The sequence below is a fragment of the Heterodontus francisci genome, chromosome 9, assembly GCF_036365525.1.
Source record: "Heterodontus francisci isolate sHetFra1 chromosome 9, sHetFra1.hap1, whole genome shotgun sequence".
Classification (NCBI taxonomy): domain Eukaryota; kingdom Metazoa; phylum Chordata; class Chondrichthyes; order Heterodontiformes; family Heterodontidae; genus Heterodontus; species Heterodontus francisci.
Window position 1 is genome coordinate 44,013,968 of NC_090379.1, and position 22,244 is coordinate 44,036,211.

Sequence of the window (22,244 nt, forward strand, 5' to 3'; positions counted from 1 at the left end):
GCGACCAGAACTGTACACAGTACTCCAGCTGTGGCCTAACTAGCATTTTATACAGCTCCATCATAACCTCTAAATTAAAAGCAAAATACTGCGGATGCTGGAAACCGAAGAAGGGTCACGGACACGAAACGTTAACTCTGCTTCTCTTTCCACAGATGCTGCCAGACCTGAGTATTTCAAGCATTTCTTTATTTTTATTTAGAGATACAGCACTGAAACAGGCCCTTTGGCCCACCGAGTCTGTGCCGACCAAGAACCACCCATTTATGCTAACCCTACAGTAATCCCATATTCCCTACCACCTACCTACACTAGGGGCAATTTACAACGGCCAATTTACCTATCACCTACAAGTCTTTGGCGGTGGGAGGAAACCAGAGCACCCGGCGAAAACCCATGCGGTCACAAGGAGAACTTGCAAACTCCGCACAGGCAGCAGCCAGAATTGAAACCAGGTCCCCGGAGCTGTGAGGCTGCGGTGCTAACCATTGCGCCACTGTGCCGCCCACTGCGCCACCCACAGATTTTTATTGTTTTTATTCCATCATAACCTCCCTGCTCTTATATTCTATGCCTCGGCTAATAAAGGCAAGTATCCCATATGCCTTATCTACCTGTGCTGCTGCCTTCAGTGATCTATGGACAAGTACACAAAGGTCCCTCTGTACTTCCCAAGATCCTACCATCCATTGTATATTCCCTTGGCTTGTCAGTCCTCCCAAAATGCATCACCTCATACTTCTCAGGATTAAATTCCATCTGCCACTGCTCTGCCCATCCTACCAACCCATCTATATTGTCCTGTAATCTAAGGCTTTCCTCCTCACTATTTACGACACCAATTTTTGTGTCTTTTGCGAACTTACTGATCATGCCTCCTACATTCACATCTAAATCATTAATGTACACTACAAACAGCAAGGGCCCCAGCACCAATCCCTGTGGTACACCACTGGGAACAGGCTTCCAATTGCAAAAACAACCCTCGACCATCACCTTCTGCCTCCTGCCACTAAGCCAATTTTGGATCCAATTTGCCAAATTACCCTGGATCCCATGGGCTCTTCCCTTCTTGACCAATCTCCAATGTGGGACCTTATCAAAAGCCTTACTGATGTCCATGTAGATTACATCAATTGCTTTACCCTCATCTACATACCTAGTCACCTCCTTGAAAAATGCAATCAAATTTGTTAGACATGATCTCCCCCTGACAAAGCCATGTTGACTATCCTTGATTAATCCGTGCTTCTCCAAGTGGAAATTAATCCTGTCCCTCAGAATTTTTTCCAATAGTTTCCCTACCACTGATGTTAGACACACTGGCCTGTAATTACCTGGTTTATCCCTACTACCCTTCTTGAATAATGGTACCACATTCACTGTCCTCCAGTCCTCTGGTACCTCTTCTGTGGCCAGAGAGGATTTGAAAATTTGTGTCAGAGCCCCTGCTATCACCCCCCTTGCCGCATATAACAGCCTGGAATATATCTCATGTGGGCCTGGGGATTTATCCACTTTTAAGTCTGCTAAAACCACAAATACTTCCTCCCTTTAAACGCTCATTTGTTCAAGTATATCACAATCCCCCTCCCTGATCTCTACACCTACATTGTCCTTCTCCATAGTGAACACAGATGAAAAGTAATCATTTAAAACCTCGCCTACGTCCTCTGGCTCCACACACAGATTGCCACTTTGATCCCTACTCTTTCCCTGGTTATCCGCTTGCCCTTAATATACTTATAAAACGCCTTGGGATTTTCCTTTATCTTGCCCGCCAGTGTTTTTTCATGCCCCCTCTTCGCTCTAATTACTTTTTTTTTTTTAAGTACGCCCCTACACTTTCTATACTCCTCTAGGGCCTCCGCTGTTTTCAGCGCTCTGAATTTGCCATAAGCCTCCTTTTTTCCTTACCCAATCCTCTATATCCCTTGACATCCAGGGTTCCCTGGAACATATTGGCCCTGAACTCTCACTATTTCCTTTTTGAATGACTTCCATTGGTCTAATGTAGACTTTCCTACAATTAGCTGCTCCCTGTCCACTTTGGCCAGATCCTGTTTTATCAATGTGTGGCTATATCGTTATAGACCACACACTTTCCTCGTGTCTGAGGATCTGTACTTGAAAAATCATCTACCAACTCCCCAGCCCACCTCTCCACTTTCATAGAATGGTTACAGCAAAGGAGGCAGCCATTCGGCCAATCGTGTCTGTGCCAGCTCTCCAAGAGCTATTCAGCTTGTCCCATTCTCCCACGCTTTCCCAATGGCCCTGCAAATTTTCTCTCTTTAGATAATTATCCAGTTCCCTTTTGAAATCTATGATTGAATCTGTCTCCACCACACTCTCAGGCAATGCATTCCAGATCCTAACCGTTCGCTGCGTAAAAGAAGTTTGGCCTCATATCACCTCTGATTTTTTTTGCTAACTACCTTAAATCAGTATCCTCTGGTTCTAGACCATTTTGCCAATGGGAACAGTTTCTCCCTATCTACTCTGTGCAGACCCCTCATGATTTTGAACATCTCTATCACACATACATACATAATGTGTGAAGTAGTTGGATCATGCTTTAATTTATTAAAAGACATTTTAATTCAAGATCAGGAGGACCCCTTTAATGACCCAACTTCCTTACTGAAGGGCATATAATCCTTAGGAGGTATCGGGAATAACACGGTCCTCATTTTAGCCTGCCAATTAAAGCAAAGGTTGTCTTGCCACAACAACAAAAGAGATTCAAGATTGGAGACTTTTTAATTATACCTCAAATAAGCAGTCACTGGACAAACATAATGGTGCCAGCCTAATTTTAAGAATATCCATGTATAGAAATCACAAAGTTAGTGGAAAAAGTAAATCAAAAAGGCAAATGGAGCGTTCGCCTTTGTCTCAAGGTGGTTGGAATTCAAAAGTAGTGATTCTTTAGTTGTGTAAGAGTTTGGTCAGATCCCATCTGTAGTACTGCACCCAGTTTTGGGACCAAACCGTAAAAACAAGAACAAAGAACAGTACAGCACAGGAACAGGCCATTCGGCCCTCCAAGTCTGCGCCGATCTTGATGCCTGCCTAAACTAAAACCTTCTGCACTTCCGGGGACCATATCCCTCTATTCCCATCCTATTCATGCATTTGTCAAGATGCCTCTTTAACGTCTCTATGGTACCTGCTTCCACCACCTGCCCCGGCAACAAGTTCCAGGCACTCACCACCCTCTGTGTAAAGAACTTGCCTCGCACATCCCCTCTAAACTTTGCCCCTCTCACCTTAAACCTATGTCCCCTAGTAACTGACTCTTCCACCCTGGGAAAAAGCTTCTGACTATCCACTCTGTCCATGCCACTTATAAATTTGTAAACCTCTATCATGTTGCCCCTTCACCTCCGTCGTTCCAGTGAAAACAATCCGAGTTTATCCAACCTCTCCTCATAGCTAATGCCCTTCAGACCAGGCAACATCCTGGTAAACCTCTTCTGTACCCTCTCCAAAGCCTCCACGTCCTTCTGGTAGTGTGGCGACCAGAATTGCATGCAATATTCCAAGTGTGGCCTAACTAAAGTTCTGTACAGTTGCAGCATGACTTGCCAATTTTTATACTCTATGCCCCGACTGATGAAGGCAAGCATGCCGTATGCCTTCTTGACTACCTTATCTACCTGCGTTGCCACTTTCAGTGACCTGTATGCCCAGATCTCTCTGCCTGTCAATACTCCTAAGGGTTCTGCCATTTACTGTATACTTCCCACCTACATTAGACCTTCCAAAATGCATTACCTCACATTTGTCCGGATTAAACTCCATCTGCCATTTCTTCGCCCAAGTCTCCAACCGATCTATATCCTGCTGTATCCTCTAACAATCCTCATCACTATCTGCAACTCCACCAACCTTTGTGTCGTCCGCAAACTTACTAATCAGACCAGCTACATTTTCCTCCAAATCATTTATATATACTACAAACAGCAAAGGTCCCAGCACTGATCCCTGCGGAACACCACTAGTCATTTTTCTCCATTCAGAAAAGCACCCTTCCACTGCTACCCTCTGTCTTCTATGACTGAGCCAGTTCTGTATCCATCTTGCCAGCTCACCTCTGATCCCGTGTGACTTCACCTTTTGTACCAGTCTACCATGAGGGACCTTGTCAAAGGCTTTACTGAAGTCCATATAGATAACATCCACTGCTCTTCCTTCATCAATCATCTTTGTCACTTCCTCAAAAACTCAATCAAATTAATGAGACACGACCTCCCCTTCACAAAATCATGCTGTCTCTCGCTAATAAGTTCGTTTGTTTCCAAATGGGAGTAAATCCTGTCCGGAAGAATCCTCTCTAATAATTTCCCTACCACTGACGCAAGGCTCACCGGCCTATAATTTCCTGGATTATCCTTGCCACCCTTCCTAAACAAAGGAACAACATTGGCTATTCTCCAGTCCTCTGGGACCTCACCTGTAGCCAATGAGGATGCAAAGATTTGTGTCATGGTCCCAGCAATTTCTTCCCTTGCCTCCCTCAGTATTCTGGGGTAGATCCCATCAGGCCCTGGGGACTTATCTACTTTAATGCTTTGCAAGACACCCAACACCTCCTCCTTTTTGATAATGAGATGACTGAGACTATCTACACTCCCTTCCTTAGGCTCATCATCCACCAAGTCCTTCTCTTTGGTGAATACTGATGCAAAGTATTCATTTAGTACCTCACCCATTTCCTCTGGTTCCACACATAGATTCCCTTCTCTGTCCTTGAGTGGGCCAACCCTTTCCCTAGTTACCCTATTGCTCTTTATATACGTATAAAAAGCCTTGGGATTTTCCTTAATTCTGTTTGCCAATGACTTTTCATGACCTCTTTTAGCCCTCCTGACTCCTTGCTTAAGTTCCTCAAGCAATGCTGGAAATACTCAGCAGGTCTGGCAGCATCTGTGGAGACAGAAGCAGAGTTAATGTTTCAGGTCAGTGACCCTTCATCAGAAGTAGGAAAGATATGTTGGCCTTGGAAGGGGTACAGCATTGATTCGCCAAAATGATACCATATTATGACTGGGCATGCAGGTCATCTCTTTGCGGTGAGAGGTAAATTTAATAAAAGCTCAAAATCAGCTAACGAAACTCCAATGAGTTATTGAGGAAATACTGGGCAGTAGTAGGGTCTTCTACCTTTTAAATATCTAACAGTGAGATGCTACTGAGATATGAGGAAGAGAACAGTGGCACTGTATGATAGAGAGATAATACTGACTTCTCAAGCCTACAGATAAATAAACTATTGCTAATCTGCTTCATCGGATATCAAATGTTCTCAACAAACATAACACGAATTAACAGTCTTGTATTAACTGCATAATTACAGCAACCGATAATTGCTCAATTTTTTCTCCTTTGCAAATGAACGCTATCATTCTGTAAATTTCTTATACTGATGTGCTTTATATTTGACAATAGTCTATATTAAATTTTAGCAGCTATTCTTTAGCTTTTGAATGCTATCTCGAGAAAGCCAGGTTAAATTTCACAAAATTATGAAGGTATGGGGGGGCAAATTGGCTGAGGTGAATTGGGAAAATGCATTAAAAGGTATGACACTACATAGGCAATGATTAGTCTTTAAAGAAATATTACATAGTTTACAGAAACTGTACCTTCATTCAAGGCACAAAAACCCCAAAAGTAAAGGCAGTCAACCGTGGATAACAAAGGAAGTTAAGGATTGAGTAAGATTAAAAGAAAAGGACTATAAAGTTGCCAGAAATAGTAGTAAACCTGAGGATTGGGAGATTTTAGAATACAGCAAAAGGAGAACTAAGAAACAGATAAAAAGGAGAATAGAATATGCATATAAGCTGGCAAAAAACATAAAAAAGGCCTGTAAAAGCTTCTATAGGTACGTAAAAAGGAAACATTTGGCTAAGACAAATGTGGGTCCATTACAGGCAGAGTCAGGAGAATTTATAATGGGGAACAGAGAAATGGCAGAGAAGCTAAATGATTACTTTGTGTCTGTCTTCACTGAGGAAGATGCAAGATATCTCCATGAATTAGAGATCCAAGAGATATGGGAGAATGAGGAATTGAAGGAAATTAGTATTAGTAAGAAGGTTGGATTGGAGAAATTAATGAGGCTGAAGGTTGATAACTCCCCAGGATCTGATATTCTACATCCCAGAGTGATGAAAGAGGTAGCTATGGAGATAGTGGATATGTTGGTGATCATCTTCCAAAATTCTGTAGATTCTGGAATGGTTCCTGCAGATTGGAAGGTAGCAAATGTCATCCCACTATTTAAGAAGGGAGGGAGAGAAAACAGGGAATTACAGACCTGTTAACCTTAATCAGTCATCGGGAAAATGCTAGAATCTGTTCTAAAGGATGTGATAAATGGACACTTGGATAATAACGATCTGATTGGGCATAGTCAACATGGATTTATGAATGGGAAATCATGTTTGACAAAGCTGTTGGGAGTTTTTTTTTTTAAAGGATGTTACTAATAGAATTGATAAAGGGGAGTCGGTTTAGTGATCCTCCCCGCAATAAAGTCCCCCATAGGAGGTTGGTTATCAAATTTAAAGCACATGGGATACTGGCATGGATTAAGGATTGGTTAACAGGCAGAAAGTAGAGAGTAGGAATAAACGGGTCATTCGCACATTGGCAGGCTGTGACTAGTGGGGTACCACAGGGATCAGTGCTTGAGCCCCTATCAATAATTTGGATGTGGGGACCAAATGTTATATTTCCAAGGTCGTGGATGACACAAAACTAGGTGGGAATGTGTGTTGTGAGGAAGATGCAAAGTGGATTTGGACAGACTTAGTGAGTGGACAAGAACGTGGCAGATGGAATATAATGTGGAAAAATGTGAGGTTATCCACTTTGGTAGGAGGAACAGATGTGCAGAGTATTTCATAAATGGTAAGAGATTAAAAAGTGCAGATGTACAAAGGGACCTGAGTGTCCTTGTCAATAAGTCACTGAAAGCTAACATGCAGGTGCAGTAAGCATTTAAGAAGGCTAATGGTATGTTAGCCTTTATCACAAGAAGATTTGTGTAAAGGAGTAGTGAAATCTGGCTTCAATTGTACAGAACCTTGGTTAGAACGCACCTGGACTACTGTGTACAGCTTTGGTCCCCTTACCTTAGGAAGGATATTATTGCCATCAAGGGAGTGCAACAAAGGCTCACTGGACTTGTTCCTGGGATGGCGGGACTGTCCTATGAAGAGAGATTGGGGAAACTGGGCCTGTATTCTCTAGAATTTCGAAGAAAGAGAGGTGATCTCATTGAAACCTACAAAATAAAGGGATAGACAGGGTAGATGCAGCTAAGATGTTTTCCCTGGATGGGGAGTCTAGAAACAGGGGACACTATTTCAAAATAAGGCAGAAGCCACTGAGAGGAGGAGAAATCTCTTTACTCAGAGGGTTGTGATTCTTTGGAATTCTCTACCTCAGAGGGCTGTGGAAGCTCAGTCATTGAGTATGTTTAAAGCAGAGATTGACAGATTTCTAAATACCAATGACATAAAGGGATATGAGGATAGTGTGGGGAAAAAGGCATTGAAGTGGATGATCAGCCATGATCTTATCGAATGGCGGGGCAGGCTCGATGGGCTGAATGGCCTACTCCTGTTCCTATGTTCCTAGACAATAATGGATAAAGCTCATTTATAATCACAGGTATCTTCATGCAAGATGAGAAGGGAGAGTCGCATTGTCATCACAATGTCAGAAAATTTTAAAAGGGACTTTGACTTTGTGGTTCTATCTTTCGAACACCAAATTTACTCCTACAGTACGTGGTTGTTTTTGAATGAGGGAGAATGAGTTTATGATTGCCGAAAGTACACATGTTTAATAAAAAAGTACAAACATAGGTTGACCAACAACGGCTGCACAATGACAAGATTCAGTCCTCATGTGATACTTACTTCCTCATTAAATAACTTGCTAGTTTCTTTCTTTACAGGGTCTATAAGTTGAACCTGTCCTGCAGAGAAGCCCACAAGTAGGGAGACACTTTCTGCTGTCGCTGTCAGATGGTTGAAATCATGGCAGGTGGGCTGTGTTCCTTTGTATATCCGCTTGTCTATAGGTTTACTTAAATCTGCAGCCTAAGGAAGAAAAAGGAACATTTATTGCATTATTTTCATTCACTCAGGTGTAAACTGATTTTAATTTATAAACCTTAATTTCCAACCGGTTTCAAAGACATTTTGCCTGCTTCCAACTGCACCTCTAGAATCTCGATACAAACTACTTCAGCTACACACATTAAAGTTCTCCAAAATAAAAGCAAAATACTGCAGATGTTGGAAATCTAAAATAAAAACCGAATAAGCTGGAAATACTCAGCAGGTCAGGCACCATTTGTGCAGAAGCAGAGTTATCGTCGACCTGAAATGTTAATTCTGTTTCTCTCGCAACAGATGCTGCCAGACCTGCTGTGTATTTCCAGCATTTCTTGTTTTTATTTCAGATTTCCAGCATCTGCAATATTTTGTTTTTATTATGCTGAATGTATTACCTTGATGTTGTTCAAGACTGAGACTTGTACTGAAAGATATATTGTCTTTTACAGAACAAAGTCAACACAAAAAATTAAGCTGATATATTAAAACAAACTTGGGTTTGAATTTTATTCTACTGTATTGTCCTTCTCCATTTCCCCTTTCATTATTTTCAGTTTTCACTTCAAAGTTTGAGCTGTCACGTGAAACCAGCCTGCAGATTCTCTTCCAGTATTACTGAATTTTCCACTGCTGGTAAGTTTGACACTGCTGCCTTCAAGAAACAAGGAATGCTACTGGAAAGCTGCTGTACAAAGAATCAGTTTGTAGCAGTGGTTACGCAAGCCTCTTAAAATTGTTTATAACAATTCTGCTATAAAACAGCTATAAAAGTATCAGACACTTGAAGTGATGACCATCATCATGACTCCTGCATGGTTTGTTGTCTCCCTGGTGCCAGGGTAAAGGACATCAGGGAGTGTGCGCAGAAAATTCTGCAGGGGGAAAGGAGTGAGCCAGAAGCTGTGGTACATGTTGGTAATGACAGAGGACAGGTGCTGAGGTCCTAAGGTCAGATTTTCAGGAGCTAGGGAGGAAGTTAAAAAGTAGGAACTTGAAGGTAGCAATCTCTGGATTCCTCCCAGTGCCACGTGCTAGCAAAAGTAGAAATAGGAAGATAGGAAGGAGCAATGCATGGGTTGAGGCATGGTGCAGGAGGGGGGCTTCACATTCTTGGGTCATTGGGACCAGTTTTTGGGCAAAAGGCACTTATTCAAAAGGGATGGGTTGCACCTCAGCAGGACTGGGATCAATGTCCTTGCGGGGAGATTCATAAATGTGGTTGAGGAAGAGTTTAAACTAAATTGGCAGGGTGATGGGCACCAGCATATAGAAATATAAAAGAGAAATAAAGTGCATAAAGGAGTGAATGTTGGAAAGTACTAGAGAAGGTAGTAGTACCATATTAGATAGCAGAAGACTATGAGGAATAGAAGGACAGGTTTAGAATACATATGTGTAAATGCACAAAGTCTAGTGAATGAGGTTGTTCAGCTAAAAGCACAAATAGCTGTGTGGGAAGGATGTAGTGGCAATAATGGAAAAGTGGCCTAATTAAGGATACATTCCTCTTCAATTTATTAACTGCCCAAAGTGTTCAGAAAAGTTAGGGAAGGAAGAGAGGTGGGGTGGCAGCACTGATTAGGGAAGACAAATGTAGTATTGGAAAGGGAGCACGTCCTTGAGGGAGCAAAAACAGAATCCAGTTGATTAGAGTTGAGAAGCAAAAAGAGTATGGTCACACTATTGGGGTATTCTACAGACCTTCAAATAGTGAGGAAGAGATAGAGGAGCAAATCTGCAGAGAAATCAGAGATGTGCAAGAACTATAATCTCAACAGCTGCTGGGCTCATTAAGGCGATTCTTTGCGATCAATGTCCAGTGGAAGGTGAAAATCTTGATGAGCAGGGTGAGGGACATGCAGACAGAGACACATGCAGCTAATTTCTAGACATGGACAGAATTAACTACTCAGGACAGGCCAACTTGACAGCAGCAATTCTTCTGCGCTTATGATAATGAGAAACACGAGCCAGTGCTTGGAATCACTTGCTAAGATTTACAATTATCTTCTTGTGTATAGGAGCAGGTATTGGTCCTCCTGTGCATAATCACTGCAGGAATGACACCTGTTGCTTTCTATATTTGTGAAATACTGGACCAATGAGGTCACTCACTAAACTGCATGATTTAGACACTGGTGATATTGGGGGACTTTAATTACCCAAATACTGACTGGGATAACGTTGGAGTAAAGGGCAAGGAGGGGGAGAAATTTGAAATGTGTTCAGGAGAACATCCTTGACCAAAATGTTCTTGATCCAACTTGGAAGGAGGCATTGCTGGATCTGGTGCTGGGGAATGAGGTGGGCCAAGTGGACCAAGTGCCTGCAGGGGAAAACTTGGGTAAGAGTGATCATCGTATCATAAGGTTTAGATTAGTAACGGAGAAGAGCAAGGAACAATCTAAAGTAGAACTTCTAACTTGGAAGAGGGCTAACTTCAATGGGATGAGAGGGGATCTAGCCACAGTAAAATGGAACTAAAGACTGACAGAAAAAACTTTAACGGAACAATGGGTGATATTTAAGGAGGAGATGTTTCAGGTACATTTCAATAAGGGTGAAAGATAAGGGAATCAAAGCCAGGACTACTTGGATGGCAAGGGAGATAGAGAAAATGATGAGAGAAAAAATAAGAGGAAGGATGATGCATGTCAGGTGAATTCTTCAAGCAGGAACCAGGCCAAATACACTGAGCTGAGAGGGGAAATGAAGAGGAAAATAAGATAAGATTGGCAAAGAGAGAATACAGAATAGAATGGCAGTTAACATAAAGGGAACACAAAAATTTTCTGCCGGCACGAAAATAGTAAGTGAGCAGTACGTGGTGGGGTGGGGCCTATTAGGGACAAAGAGGGTGATATATGCTTAGAGGTGCAATGCATGGCTAGAATACTTAATTAGTACCTTGTATCTGTGTTTACTAAGGAACAGGATGCTGACAAAACATTAGAAGTAGATATGGTAATGGTGGGGTGAAAATTGAGAAGAAAAAAGACTTACATTAGTACAGTGCTTTTCAAGTCCACCAGACATCTCAAAGTACTTCACAGCCAATGGAGAACTTTTGAAGTGTAGTCACTGCTATAATGTAGAAAATGCGGCAGCTAATTTGCGCATAACAAACAACGTGATAATGACCATATAAACTGTTTTTTGTGATGTTGATTAAGGGAGAAATATTAGCCAGAGCACCAGGTTAACTCACTGCTCTTCTTCGAAATATTGCCATGGGATCATTTACATCCACCCGAGCAGGCAGATAGGGCCTCGGTTTAACGTCTCATCCGAAAGGTGGCAACGCTGACAGTGCAGTGCTCCCTCCCTCAGTACTGCACTGGAGTGTCAGCCTTGTTTATTGTGCTCAAGCCTTGGAGTGGGACTTGAATCTGGAACTCTGACTCAGAGGCTACAGTGCTACCCACAGAGCCATGGCAATCAATAGGAAGGATGTGCTGGAAAGGCTGGCTATGCTTAGATTCAGTAAGTCGCCTGATCCTGATGGCTTACATCCCAGGTTGATAAAGGAAGGGGGGCTGGAGATTGCAGAAGGGCTCTAATCTTCCCTAGATACAGGGAGGTGCCAGAAGATTGGAGAGTGGCAAATGTGAAAGTCTTGTTCAAGAAAGGGTGTAAGGACATTCCTAGTAACTACAGGCCAATCAGTTTAATATCAGTGGTGGGTACAGTTTTAGAAACAATAATCAGAAGGAAAAAAAAAGTCAACAAGCACTTGGAGAGGTTTGTGTTAATTGGATTTAAAAAATTGACTTAAGAACAGAAAATGGCAAGTCATGGCAAATGGTTGTTTTTCATATTGGAGGCTGATAGACAGTGATGTTCCCCAAGGTTCAGTGCTAGGACCACTGCTTCACTTATATATATAAATAAATGACTTGCATATTGGAATACAGAGTAAAATTTCAAAAATTGCCAATGATATCAAACTTGGAGATGTGGCAGACTGTGAGGATGATACCAATCAACTGCAGCAGAGCATTGACTAGCAGAATAGGCAGACAAGCAGCAGATGGAATGCAATACAGAGAAAGTGTGAGGTGATGTATTTTGGCAGAAGGATAGGGAGAGGCAATAAAGACTTAATGGCACAATTCTCAAGAGTGTGCAGGAATAAAGGGACTTGGACATTCATGTGCATTGATCTTTGAAGGTGGCAAAACATAGAGAGTGGTTAGCAAAGCATATGGGATCTTGGGCTTCATAAATAGAAGCATAGAATACAAAGCAGGAAAGTTATGTTCAACCTTTACAAAACTCATGTTTGCCCAAACTAGAGTATTGTGTCCAGTTCTGGTCACCACACTTTAGGAAGGATGTGAGGGTCCTTGAGTGGGTGCAGAGGAGATTTACCTGAATGGCTCCAGGGATGAGGGATTTTTTTAGCTGCAAGGTTAGGCTGGAGAAACTGGGGTTGTTCTCCTTGGAGAAGAGGAGATTGAGGGGAGATTTGATGGAGGTGTACAAGATTATGACAGGTTTAAGTAAGGTAGACAAAGAAAAGCTGTTCCAATTAGCTGATGGTACAAGGACTACAGGACACAGATTTCAAGTTTTGGACAAGAGATGCAAGGAGGATATGTGGAAGAACTTTTTTTTAATGCAAGTGGTAATGACCTGGAATAACCTCCTTCAGTGCCGCTATGACTCTGAGGCAAATGCCCATTTATTTTCCCCAAATAAGTCATCTAGGAGGATTAGAAAGTTGAAGCAAATCTCCTTCAGAAGGATTTAATGACCATATTAATAGAACACATGACTACCAGAAATTAACTAATGCAGACCGTATCAAAGGTAAATACTTCGATATTCAATCCATGATATCAACGTAAAGATACTAAAGTACTTACATATTAAAGTACTTTGTACATTCTCTAGAATAAAAAGAGTCAATTTTAATCATTAAAAGTCAAACAGCTCTAGTGGTTGTGTACTAAACTCCAAGGCAATTCAGTCCAAATCACCTTGGCCACCATCAGCATGTTTTGTTGATTTGCGGTGATGAATACTAGTTATGTTGGCTGATTAGAGACGTCACGCCATTTTCATGTCGAAAGAGGTGTAATCTCCACTGCACTGAAGAATATCTCCTGCTCAAATACTGCAACCAGCAGTTGCGGCAACAGTGAGCAGTCTAGGATCCTTATTGTCTTATCATCCTAACTAAAAAGGAAGCTTACTAATGGCAGCAGAGACTGAAGGGAAGGAATATCCATTCTACTTGGGCTCACGTGATATTCAATCCAAGGGGTAAACTAAAAGACTGTTCAGTGGAAGGCAAAACCTACCCACTTCTGCAGAGTAGCCACTAGGTTTAATATTTTTCCCTTACATATCTGGCAGACAATATCAATGGCATAACAAAAGTCCCTCCCAGTTCAGATAGAAGCTATCTGGGATTTTGTACTGAAGCCCATTTGTGCTCTCCCCCATAGCAAAAAACTACAGCACCTACCACTGTAAGCCTCTTGTTTTCCAGTAGCAAAGAAGTTCCTTAGCTTACTGATTTATGGCAGTTGTTGGGAAATATTTACACAAATCAACAGATGGGAGTGCTTGGCAGAAAGAATGAACGGTCCAGTATACTGGACTCATTTAAAAAGCCAGAAGTTGCAATGGAAATATGGTGAGAGTTGGTATTCTGGCAGGTGGTTATCAAATAGGCTAAAGGGCATTTTCCATCGAAACCTACCTTGTCACCTTGCAACATTTTCAAATAGAAAAGACAATTAACTTGAATTGCGACCGAATTTTTAAACCGAGTTTGGAATTTGTGTGGAAAATGCAGAGAAACACAATACGAGAGGGGCGTTTAAATGTTAGTCTTGAGGGATATTATCCATCATGTCAAGGCTGCTCCTTGCTTCACAAATATACTGGCAGGCTTTTCAAATTTATAAAATTATTTCAGTTCTGACATTTTGGCTTAAAGCAAGCAAGTAAAGATGATAGTTAAAATGTAGGCAGAACAGCAGGAAACCACAAGACGAAAGGTCACAGATCTGAAACATTAACTCGCTCTCCACAGATGTTGCCAGACCTGCTGAGTATTCCCAGCATTTTCTGCTTTTATTTCAGGAAACTACAAGTATATTAACAGTCATCAATTGTTTCTTGCACCTCACTTTTCGACAGGCTTAAGAAAACCTAATTTTCATCCCTCTGCCTTCCCCGTAGCTTTAGCTAAGGCATCATCTACATCTTTACATGATACTTGCATGCAATCCAGAACCCAAAACCTCACCGCTGCTTTCATGGTAAATGGGCACAAAACGAGCAAGAAATGCTGCTTCCATAACTGTGGTTGCCCAGATTGGGAAAAGTTTAGAATTATACTGAACATCGGGGAGTAGATTTCAGCAGAAATTATAACCACTGGGGTACATAATATATAACCCTAGACAAATTCCAGACTGGCTTGGGCCATTACATACATTTTCATTAACTGGGTGGGTATACAAAGAAAAAATATATATATAAAATGGCACCTCATATTTAAGCTATTAGAATAACCGATTTGCAAATCTAAACCCCTAAATAATTTCATGAGATGACATTCCATCCAAAGCATTTTAAATTAAAAATGCCTTTGAAGAAGATTGCTCTATTGAAACTTGAATGTTCCTTCACATATACTCGATGGTGTTGTGCTGTGTAAGCAGAAGAAAATAACATACACAATAAAAGATCGTAAAATTGCTGGGTGTGGTGCATTCCAGAATTAACTTTCCGTTTTTAAAAATGATTTGGACACATGGAGCACTTAGCCATTCAACTACATAAAATGGCTACATTAACTGGAGCTGTAGCAGTGCACTTTGAGAGAAGACTGGTTACTAAAGGAGACAGATGAGGCCCAACAGCAGGAGTCCACAAAGAGGTGTTATAAATTTTAGGTTTTGCACCAGATATCGTATCAAATTTAATGTTACCAGTCACTTCCATTCCTAAATCCTGTGATTCCCTATGATCTACAATGCACCTTTGACTGCCAATATCTAGTTAAACAGTAGGTTTAGAAATTTTGGGTCAGCCATAGATATTATCTTGGCTTAAGCAGGACTGGTCACTCATGTAAGAGAAGCCCTCAACTTATACGCCATAGGTAACTTACACTGCCCAATATCTACTTATAAAATAGCATAAATGCGGATGAGTGGAGGGAGTATGTAACAATGTGCACCTTCCCTTGCCATGTGCCATTGTGCACTTCTGTAATATTTTGGTAGGTGGGCTAATTAACACTTTGGTGAGATGAGGTTGATTTTTACAGTCAGAAAGTGAACATACAGCTATAAAAAATCTCACTTTTTCCAACCTAACCTTAGGTCCCCGTTATAAACAAGAAAAATATAAGCCATATCATCCTGAACTGGTTATGGGACAGATATACTCACTCCCTCACCAAGACCACTTACTTCCACTTCTGCAACATTGCCCGTCTGCACCCCTGCCTCAGCTCATCTGCTACTGAAAGGGGTGGAAGATTATTGGGGGTAGGTGGAAATGTGGAGTAATCAGTTCAGCCATGAACTTACTGAATGGCGGAGCAAGCTCGAGGGGTTGAGTGGCCTACTCCTAATTCGTAAACCCTCAACCATGCCTTTGTGACCTCTAGGCTTGATGATTCCATTGCTTGCCTGGCTGGCCTCCCATCTTCCATCCTACATTGACTTGAGCTCATCCAAAACTCTGCTGCTAGTACCATAATTTGCACCAAGTCCCAATCACCCATCACTCGCTGACCGGCACTGGCTCCTGATAATGCACACCTCCATTTTAAAATCCTTATCCTGGTTTTCAAATCCCTCAATGGCCTCACCCCTCCCTATTTCTATAGCCTCCTCCAGGCCCTACAACTCTCCGAAATCTCTGCATGCCTCCAATTCTGACCTCTTGCATAGCTCAGATTTTAATCACTCTGCCACTGGTGGTCATGCCTTCAGCTGCCTAGGCCCCAAGCTCTGGAATTCTCTCCATAAACCTTTCCTCCTCTCTCTCCTCCTTTTAAGATCCTCTTTCCACAAACTTTTGAATGCCTGTCCTAATAGCCCCTTATTTGGCTCGGTGTCAAATTTTATTTGATAACACACCTGTGAAGCATTTTGGGATGTTTTACTACATTAAAGGTACTATGTAAATACTAGTCAGCTTTATTCTCAAAGTAGCTTGCCTGGGCAGAGCTCACCAAATGCCTTTCATTATACAGGTCTATGCTTGCTGTCGCAGAAGAAATTGAAACCTCAATTCCAAATCCCTCTTCCTGTCCCAAGGCTAACCAGAATAGCTGCCAATCAGGCTTGCTATTGCAGACCCCAACTTTTGAGAATAGCTTCAGGTAAAGCTCAGAGACACTCCAACCATCTAGGTATGTTTGCTGGAAGCATGAGACCAGATAATCTCTCCCCTATTGTCCTCAGTCAATATGGGTTGTTGTCACAATGGTTGCTCATTAACATACCAAACCTCTTTTTATTGCAGCAACTCCACTGTGTGATTTGTCTTAACATTTTGTAAAGATGCATTAATTTAAAAGCAAAACTTTAACATAAATCATATCCAGATTCTGTGGAAAACGGTTGAAACTCCCAAATCTCAAGACAGCTTGACTCAGGGATTATACCCCTGGCGAGTTTTAAGCAGAAATTGAGGGGGGGGGGGGGGGGGCGGAGAAAACACTTCTCGAAACCAGTGCCATTTGCACTATGTGCAGATCCACAGTGATCCAAGATAGTAGCCATGTCTGGGAGTCAGATTCTTCCCACTCAGTTCCAGACAATCCTACAAACCTATGTTCCAATGATCCTTGGTCCTTGGTGGAGGACACACAGCAGGAAAATTGCCTGTGCTCTGTGCTGTTATATCTGGTTAAGCTGCAGTGGTTCCCTAGTGTATTCTTGCATTACTTGTATCGAAGTTCTCTGGACCCAAGTAATTGATTGTACCCTTCCGAGGGGCATGTGCGCGGTCCATATTGGACAAACAGAAACTCTATCTGCGTGGATTACTCAGTAGCTTAGTTTGGAAACTCATAAGAATGGTGCACTCCATGCACCATGGGGTCTGCCCAGACATACAGGACAATTAAAGCAGAAGCACACAAGTAAACCAGAGACACAACTAGTAGGCTTGCTTTAAGATTTCCTAGGATGGATTCAAATATATCCACTGATCCCTTAATGAAAATACAATATACACGCACAAAAAGCTTATATATTCTAGAAAACTGAAAAATTATAGAATTAAAAAGGTGTTTTTTCAAGTTCTTAATTAAGTGCCAAACTCCATCTCAAACCAAATTCTGAAAGTTTGGTGCTTCTAATTCTCGAGATGGTACACTCGATAAGGTGACTATGTTGAAGCTTTGCCAATAAATATCTACATGCATTTTTATAGCCCACAGCTGTTCAATAAATAGTCACATTGTAATATGCTATTATGCATTGGCATTAAAGCCAGCTTAAAATAGTCAATATTTGCTGTATCTCTAAATAAAATAAATAAATAATCGTTCCATTCTGATAAAAAACCAGAAACTGGTTTGAGCCAGATAATTCTGAACCTGCTGCAATGCACGTAAGGAGTATCTGCACAATGTTATAAAATTCAATAAAAACAGAAAATGCTAGAAATAGGTCAGGCATCTGTGGAAAGAGAAACAAAGTTAACGTGTCAGGTCAATGACCTTGAATCAGAAAATAAAACTGTACACAAAAAGCAGGACAAGTCCAACCCGGCCAATTACCGCCCCATCAGCCTACTCTCAATCATCAGTAAAGTGATGGAAGGTGTCATCAACAGTGCCATCAAACGGCATTTGCGTGGCAATAACCTGCTCAGGGACGCTCAGTTTGGGTTCCGCCAAGGCCACTCAGCTCCTGATCTCATTACAGCCTTGGTTCAAACAAGGACAAAAGAGCTGAACTCGAGGTGAGGTGAGAGTAACTGCCCTTGACATCAAGGCAGCATTTGACCGAGTATGGCATCAAGGAGCCCTAGCAAAACTGAGCTCAATGGGAATCAGGGGGAAAACCCTCCGCTGGCTGGAGTCATACCTAGCGCAAAGTAAGATGGTTGTAGTTGTTGGAGGTCAATCATCTGAGCTCCAGGACATCACTTCAGGAGTTCCTCAGGGTAGTGTCTAGCCTAGGCCCAACCATCTTCAACTGCTTCATCAATGACCTTCCTTCAATCATAACGTCAGAAGTGGGGATGTTCGCTGATGATTGCACAATGTTCAGCACCATTCGCGAATCCTCAGATACTGAAGCAGTCCGTGTAGAAATGCAGCAAGACCTGGACAATATCCAGGCTTGGGCTGATAAGTGGCAAGTAACATTTGCACCAGACAAGTGCCAGGCAATGACCATCTCCAACAAGAGAGAATCTAACCATCTCCCCTTGACATTCAACGGCATTACCATCGCTGAATCCCCCACTATCAACATCCTAGGGGCTACCATTGACCAGAAACTGAACTGGAGTAGCCATATAAGTAGTGTGGCTACAAGAGCAGGTCAGAGGTTAGGAATCCTGTGGCGAGTAACTCACCTCCTGACTCCCCAAAGCCTGTCCACCATCTACAAGGCACAAGTCAGGAGGGTGATGGAATACTCTCCACTTGCCTGGATGGGTGCAGCTCCAACAACACTCAAGAAGCTCAACACCATCCAGGACAAAGTAGCCCGCTTGATTGGCACCCCATCTACAAACATTCACTCCCTCCACCACCGACGCAGAATGGCACCAGTGTGTACCATCTATAAGATGCACTGCAGCAATGCACCAAGGCTCCTTAGACAGCACCTTCCAAACCCATGACCTCTACCAACTAGAAGGACAAGGGCAGCAAATACATGGGAACACCACCACCTGCAAGTTCCCCTCCAAGTCACACACCATCCTGACTTGGAACTATATTGCTGTTCCTTCACTGTCGCTGGGTCAAAATCCTGGAACTCCCTTCCGAACAGCACTGTGGGTGTACCTACCCCACATGGACTGCAGCAGTTCAAGAAAGCAGCTCACCACCCACTTCTCGAGGGCAATTAGGGATGGGCAATAAATGCTGGCCTGGCCAGCAACGCCCACATCCCATGAATGAATTTTAAAAATGCTCCAACCCAGGCAACATCCTGGTGAATCTCCTCTGCAACCTCTCCAGTGCAATCATATCCTTCCTATAGTATGGCCTAACTGGCGTTTTATACAGCTCAATCATAACCTCCCTGCTCTTATATCCTCTGCCTTGGCTAATAAAGGCAAGTATCCCATATGCTTTCCTAACCACCTTATCTACCTATGCTGCTGCCTTCAGTGAAATATGGACACCAAGGTCCCTCTGTACTTCCAAGGGTCCTACCATCCATTGTATATTCCCTTGCCTTGTTAGTCCTCCCAAAATGCATCACCTCACATTTCTCAGGATTAAATTCCATCTACCACTGCTCTACCCATCTTACCAGCCCATCTATATCGTCCTGTAATGTAAGGCTTTCCTCCTCAGTATTTATGACACCAATTTTCCTGTCATATGTGAACTTACTGATCATACCTCCTATATTCACGTCTAAATCATTAATGTACATTACAAACAGCAAGGGTTCCAGCACCGAGCCCTGCGGTACACCACTGGTCACAGGCTTCCAATCGCAAAAACAACCCTCAACCATCACCATCTGCCTCCTGCCACTAAGCCAATTTTGGATCCAATTTGCCAAATTGCCCTGGATCCCATGGGCTCATACCTTCTTGACCAATCTCCAATGTGGGACCTTATCAAAAGCCTTACTGAAGTCCATGTAGACTACATCAGCTGCTATACCCTCATCTACATACCTAGTCACCTCCTTGAAAAATTCAATCAAATTTGTTAAACATGATCTCCCTCTGACAAAGCCATGCTGACTATCCCTGATTAATCCCTGCCTCTCCAAGTGGAGATTAATCCTGTCCCTCAGAACTTTTCCTAATAATTTCCCCACCACTGATGTTAGACACACTGGCCTGTAATTACCTGGTTTATCCCTACTACTCTTCTTGAATAATGGTACCACATTCACTGTTCTCTAGTCCTCTGGCACCTCTCCTGTGGCCAGAGGGGATTTGAAAATTTGTGTCAGAGCCCCTGCTATCTCCTCCCTTGCCTCACATAACCGCCTGGAATACATCTCATCTGGGCCTGGGGATTTATCCACTTTTAAGCCCGCTAACCACTAATACCTCCTCCCTTTCAATGCTAATTTGTTCAAATATATCACAATCCCCCTCCCTGATCTCTACACATACATCGTCTTCCTCCATAGTGAACACAGATGAAAATAATTTAAAACCTCACCTTCGTCCTGCGGCTCCACACACAGATTGCCACTTTGGTCCCTAATGGGCCCTACTCTTTCCCTAGTTATCCTCTTGCCCTTAATATACTTATAAAATGCCTTGGGGTTTTCCTTTATCTTGCCCGCCAGTGTTTTTTCATGCCCCCTTTTCGCACTAATTACTTTTTTTTTCTTTTAAGTACACCCCCTACTCTTTCTATACTCGAGGGCCTCCGCTGTTTTCAGCGCTCTGAACCTGCCATGGCCTCCTTTTCTTTTCCATAAGCCTCTTTTTTTGTAGGCAGAAGTGAGCCAGCTATGAAGTTGTGTTCAATTCAGTAGTCTGGGCAACAGTTATTATTGAGGTTCATACATGAATGATGGTCAACTACATGAGTTATTGAATGACACTGGAGCCAACTGAATAGTATTTGAGCAAGGAGTCAATGCCTTCTAGAAGGGGAAGAATCACGAGGAACAAATTGCCACAAAACATAAGTACATAGTTCCCTGAAAGTGGCAACACAGGTAGACAGGGTGGTGAAGAAGGCAAATGGCATGCTTGTCTTCATCAGCCGAGGCATTGAATAGAAGAGTTGGGACGTCATGTTACAGTTGTACATAACATTGGTTAGGCCACATTTGGAGTACTGTGTGCAGTTCTGGTCGCCGCACTACAGGAAAGGTGTGATTAAGCTAGAGAGGGTGCAGAAAAGATTCACAAGGATGTTGCCTGGTTTGGAGGGCTTGAGTTATAAAGAGAGATTGGATAGGCTGGGTCTGTTTTCCCTCGAGCGAAGGAGGCTGAGAGGAGACATGATAGAAGTATATAAAATTATGAGAGGCATAGATAGGGTAGACAGCCAGAGTCTGTTTCCCATGGTAGGGGTGACTAAAACTAGAGGGCATAGATTTAAGGTGAGAGGGAGGAGGTTTAAAGGGGATCAAAGGGGTAAATTTTTCACACAAAGAATAGTGGGTTTCTGGAATGAGCTGTCCGAGGAGGTGGTGGAGGTAGGAACGGTAGCAACATTTAAGAGGCATCTGGACAGGTACTTGAATGAGCAAGGTATAGAGGGATATGGAATTAATGCAGGCAGGTGGGATTAGTATAGATAGGCATTATGGTCGGCATGGACGCGGTGGACCAAAGGGCCCGTTTCTATGCTATACGACTCTATGACTATTTGTTCTTCGCAATGTATGGACGACTTTTGGAAGTTATGGAAATAATGTGTATTCTCCAAAGATTCTCCCACCCAAAGATGCTTGTGCCTATTTTAACATAATGAGTTGTCCCCTGCATATTTTTCTGATGCACGGTCCTGCACATTGTGGTCTGAAAGAAATACCCCCACAACACCAAGTATCTTGTGAAACTACTAGGAGGTCTAAGATTCTAGCTAACCATGTCATCCTTAGCAATCCTAGACCTCTGTCAAGGGGATTCATAATAGACTGCTAAAGCAGTTTGATTGCTTAGGAAAATACAGTCTGTTAACTTGAATGTATTTTATTTACAAATACTGGGCTGTTGAAGCACATAAGCAACTTGTTTATAAGCTTAAATATAATGTGTTTGGTAGCAAATTATTTGCATCAATGGTGCTTCCTAAATGTAACCTTTCATTTTCTCAGGGCATGTGCTTTCTTCTGTTGGGAGAATTTTCATACTGAAAACCACAGGGAAACTTGCCACAGATACAAGGACAAAAAAAAAATGCTGGGGTGTTTTGACCAAACTATTCTGAATTTGAAACAAGCAAAA

General features: G+C 42.3%; 1 protein-coding gene across 9 annotated transcripts in view; it reads right to left on the minus strand.

Annotated features, from left to right (window-relative positions):
* The window catches only part of wdr20a (WD repeat domain 20a), a 130,755-nt gene that overhangs the window by 34,054 nt on the left and 74,457 nt on the right, over positions 1 to 22,244 (minus strand). For 5 of the 9 annotated variants that reach the window (XM_068038916.1, XM_068038922.1, XM_068038914.1 and 2 more), the window contains exon 2: positions 7,941 to 8,123. Coding sequence is in view for 6 of the 9 variants with exons in the window: in XM_068038922.1 (XP_067895023.1) it covers positions 7,941 to 8,123 (183 nt within the window). In the remaining 3 variants the exon portion in view is untranslated. Of the gene's footprint in view, positions 1 to 7,148; positions 7,301 to 7,940; positions 8,124 to 22,244 lie in introns of those variants that run through there. The other 4 variants (XM_068038920.1, XM_068038915.1, XM_068038917.1 and 1 more) reach the window with 4 other exon arrangements.